We start from the raw sequence: 4,344 nt of genomic DNA on the forward strand, positions 1-4,344 counted from the left end.
TTAATAATTGTTATTGTTTCACTTATAGAACATGATTTATGTAAAAAAAGTAATATATCATCCGCATAGAGACTAATTTTATGATTGCATTATGATAAATTCTTGATGTTTTAACTCCTGGACGTCAGCTGTTGCTAAAGTGACAGTAAAAGATGCTTCTGCTGATTGAGTTTGGGAGTTTGTACATCCGCTGGGTACGGATAAACAGTTTAGAGGGGCTCAGGGACGGAGCGCCAGAGGAAAACCTGATCACTTTCCTGGAACTCAGTCGACACAAATGGAAAGAAAATTTGATTAAGAAAATCAACTCCCTCTGAGCGCTCTGGCCGAGCCCCCTGTCTGTGCTGAGAAAGAGCAGCCCCCTCCCACCCCACAAAGCTGCATCTGTTCTGCATCAAGAGGAGAAACCTGATGCTGGGCGTGTGTGGATGGCCGCTTCACACGAACGCTCCACGTGACTCGCCGGATTGTTTAGATCTCTCCCAAACAGGAATTATGTAACTCGGCGTTTCCAAACAGGCTCCTTTTTAATCAAAGTCCAGATGCTGGGAAGGCTTTCTCACAAAACGGAAGGTTCTGTCCTCAGAAGACAAAGACTCTTCGGCATCCAGCAGGAAATCTCCTCGATGAAACTCGCAGAAGAATATCCGGACGGATCACTCGGCAGAGGGCAGATGTTGCTGCGAGGAGAAGTTGCTTCATCCTTCTGTGTTTGGTTTTTATTGGTTGTGTTTTTCGGTTTCACACATCGAGCAGATTTGATAGATACAGAGAGTTTTTGGTTTCTCCATGCAGGTTTTTAAAGCTACAAAAGACAATTGAACCAATTTCTTTGTCAAAAATGATTGAAAAAAAAAGTATATAATCGCGTGTTTGAAGTTGTTTGCTAGCCAGACTCCTCACAAATACAAAAGGTGCAAAAAGTTAAAAACAATAAAATGAAGATAAAAAGTTTTGAAACAAAAGACAACTAGAAAAGTTGCATTAACACCAATAATGCTGAATGTGGTCACTCAAGATGCTGAAGAAATTAACTTTAATTGCTGTAAAATGTCCTGAATGTTTCAATGTCAAACTTGATTCATTCACAGAAAGTGCACAAGAATTAGAAAAATGTCAAAAAATGTCCAAAATTGTGTAAAATTCATAAATACCAAAAGTAAAAGCAGGAATGTCCTGAACGTCTTGATACTATTATTGCAAAGGTTTCAAAGTGCACAAACAACTAGCAGAATTTCATGAAAAAGATGCCAAGAATTTGCAGAAAGTGCACAATTTAAGTGCATTATGTAAAGAATTATGTGAAAAAAGAAGAGAAAAAAATTGCTAAATTTTCAAAAATTACATAACATTTCTAAAAATGCTAAAGTAATAGTACAGACACGAATGACCTTAACATGCCAAATGTTTTGATTGTAGAAATTGCAGAAATTTGAAAAAAATTCCCATGAATTTCCAACGGGGCTGAAAAATCACCTAAATTGTGTAAAATCCTTAAAACTGCAAAAGCTGTAGGCTGACTCCACCCACAGGCAAAATTTTAATAAACCTTCTGCTAAAATATTAGCTAAACTCAAAGTTAGCGTTAAAAACAGTAGCATTAATGTCTTCAACATGCTGAACGTTTTGATGCCAAACGTGTAAAATTTGCATAAAGTGAACAAATAAAAAAAAGCACAAAATTTCCATAAAGTTTCAATAATTGCTTAAAATGTCAAATATTATGTAAGTAAAAGCTTGAAGGTCCTGAACATGCTGAATGTTTCTAATGAATTTGAAATGTCCTCCTCATTTAAAAAACGTACAGAAGAATACATCAGGAAATCACTCTAGTGTGAATGCTTACAAAGCATTCACACTAGAGTGATTTCCTTCACACTATTAATGAGTCGGGTTGAGATTTTGTCTGTTGCTTGTTTGTTTTTCAACTTTATTCTCTTTAATTCATTGCAGGTTTTACAGAAACGAAAGTATTCTGATGGATATCAACCCCAGTATTTTTTCAGTGTGTCGTAGCTTGTGTGTTTTATACTTTATCGTTGTATCTGAACACGTTTCCTTGAGTTTTTTTAAATATTGTGCTTTATATGAAACAAAATAAAGAGTTGGATGCAGACATGCCGGTGAAGGTGAGGATTACCTCTGCATATCCCAGGGTTTTGATGGCTCCGTACAACAGAACACATCCGACGATCTGAGGACACAACGACAAAACGTCACGTTTTCACCAGAACAGCTCAGCTTCAGCTCATGTGGGTCCAGTAGAACCAACTCCAGATTTGGACAGAAAGTTTCTCCGGAGTTTGGTGTGATGGAGTGTGATGTTTCTGACAGACACCAGGGGGAGACAGAGAGCTGAACTCTGAGAGGTTTGATGCTGAAAACACATTATTTATCATTTCTATCATAAAACTCATCAAGTCAATAATTCTGCTGTATGTGAAGAAAAAACCCAAATGTCCCGACTCTCTGAGGGCCTTCAGTGTTTCTGAACATTGCTAAACGTCACTCAGCCGGCCCTCTTTACATTAAAACAACAATGGGGCCCCAAGCAGAACCAGGCGGGAGGGGGCCTGACTGCCTGTATGCTCTTGCTTGGGGGGTGGGCTGTAATAAGACTCCGACATTTTGTTTTTCCCTCCTTCGTCTTTTCCTGGAAATGTTGGTGGAAAATCAGAAATGGAAGAAAAACAGTTTCAAGTTTTTGATTGTTTTTTCCTCATTAGATTCAATTTATCCTAATAAGTGTTAATTAGTTTCATTTGAGACTAAAGTATTTCTTCTTAATCTCTAACTTTTCATTTTTTTCTTTTTTGTAAAAACAAAAAAAACATTCTGCATTTCTATGTTGACTTTTGCTGCTCAGAATTTTTTCTGATCAAACTTTCTGATCAGAGATGAGTTTGGACAAACTGCAGAAGAAAAACAGAGGAAAAGATTTCCACTCACCTCAAAGAGGACATTGAAGAAGATGAAAAGACATTTGAGGCAGCCGTTGATTTTGCCCATCTTCACCTCTGGAGGAGCGACTCTCGGGAGCAGGAGCGGCGTTGGAGCGGGAGCAGCGGCGTGGAGGAGCGTTCTGCAAAGAATGTCAGAGATGTGGGGGGTGCCAGTCACCACTCAGAACATGTGCAGCAGCCAGGCGGGCTTTATGGGAGGGACGGAACCTGCAGAGAAAACCTCCACACAGCAGAGGAAGAAAAAACATTTCAACACATCAGAATACAGGTGGAGATGTTTGAAGATGCTGCAACGACAACTGTAACGTTTAAGGGAACAAGCCAAAGAACAGTTGGAAGATCAACAAATAAATGTAAAAATTTAATAAAAAAAATCATCCAGAAGAAGAAACCTGAACACAGTTTTCAGAGAATTCTTCTGCTTTTCAGCTGAATTTATTTCCATAAAGTGGCTGATTTTGGTCTCCATGTCCAACATTTCTGTTCATTTCAGGCTTTGAAAATCCCATTTTAATGGTTCTTGTGTTTCTGGAAGGCCTTTTGTTTTATTTTACAGCTACACAAACTAAGTCGAGCAATTCGACCTAATAAAGTTTAAGTAAATCAAAGATCAAACCACAAAATAAACACATAAAAAGCCAAAATGAAGATTTGTTTTCCTCCATAAAACAGAGAAACATTTCGTCTGGTTGTGAAGATCAGCAGCTTTTGTCATTCCTGTTCATTCAAATCTCATCTCACTATCAACATGTTTGAATTCAATTTAAATAATTAATATCTGCAAGAAGAAGTTTGGTGCCCTGGGTTTCTGTCCTCTGTTCTCATTTAATTCTCTAATCTTTAATATTTAGTTTATGTAGCTGTCCGTGCTCTTGTTTGGTGCAGTGGGATTCACGTGTTGTTCCTCTTTTAGATCTCATGTGGGTTGTCTGTCCGTGGACCACGCCTCCGGCTCGTGGCCATGGACCTCGCCCCCCCGTCCTATCTGGATGAACTCCATTCAGATGTGTAGTTTTAGAGTTAAGTTATTTCCTCTAATAGTCCTGGTGGAAGATCTCTCCTTCATGTGGACATCTCTGAGATTTCTTCTTTTTCTTACCTGCATCAGATTTTTAGGGGTTTTCTCCACCAGGAAGGAGGGTCTGTGGGGGTTAACCAGTTAACTTTAGTCTGGTTAGTTTAGCGGTCAGCTACTGACTATATTTCATAGGACTGGGCTGCTAAAATCGATTAATCGATTTGAATCAATTTAAAATTAACACAATAATTCATTAAAAAATAATAGATTTAGCACATAAAGCTAAAGTCCGTTAGCTCAATGCTAATATTTAATGGAATTTCCTATAGATCGGCTAATGCTAACGTTCGTCTCACCTAAACA

At 38.4% G+C, this 4,344-nt stretch overlaps 1 protein-coding gene across 1 annotated transcript in view; it reads right to left on the minus strand.

Moving 5' to 3' along the window:
* The window catches only part of LOC112158797 (23 kDa integral membrane protein), a 9,433-nt gene extending 6,324 nt beyond the window's left edge, over positions 1–3,109 (minus strand). The window contains exons 1-2 of the mRNA XM_024292380.2: positions 2,950–3,109; positions 2,141–2,194 (exon numbers count right to left, since the gene is read on the minus strand). Of these exons, the coding sequence (XP_024148148.1) occupies positions 2,141–2,194; positions 2,950–3,009 (114 nt within the window). The 5' untranslated portion in view covers positions 3,010–3,109. The remainder of the gene's footprint in view (positions 1–2,140; positions 2,195–2,949) is intronic.
* Between the last annotated feature and the right edge of the window lie 1,235 nt (positions 3,110–4,344).

Source organism: Oryzias melastigma, linkage group LG23 (assembly GCF_002922805.2).
Source record: "Oryzias melastigma strain HK-1 linkage group LG23, ASM292280v2, whole genome shotgun sequence".
NCBI classification, from domain to species: domain Eukaryota; kingdom Metazoa; phylum Chordata; class Actinopteri; order Beloniformes; family Adrianichthyidae; genus Oryzias; species Oryzias melastigma.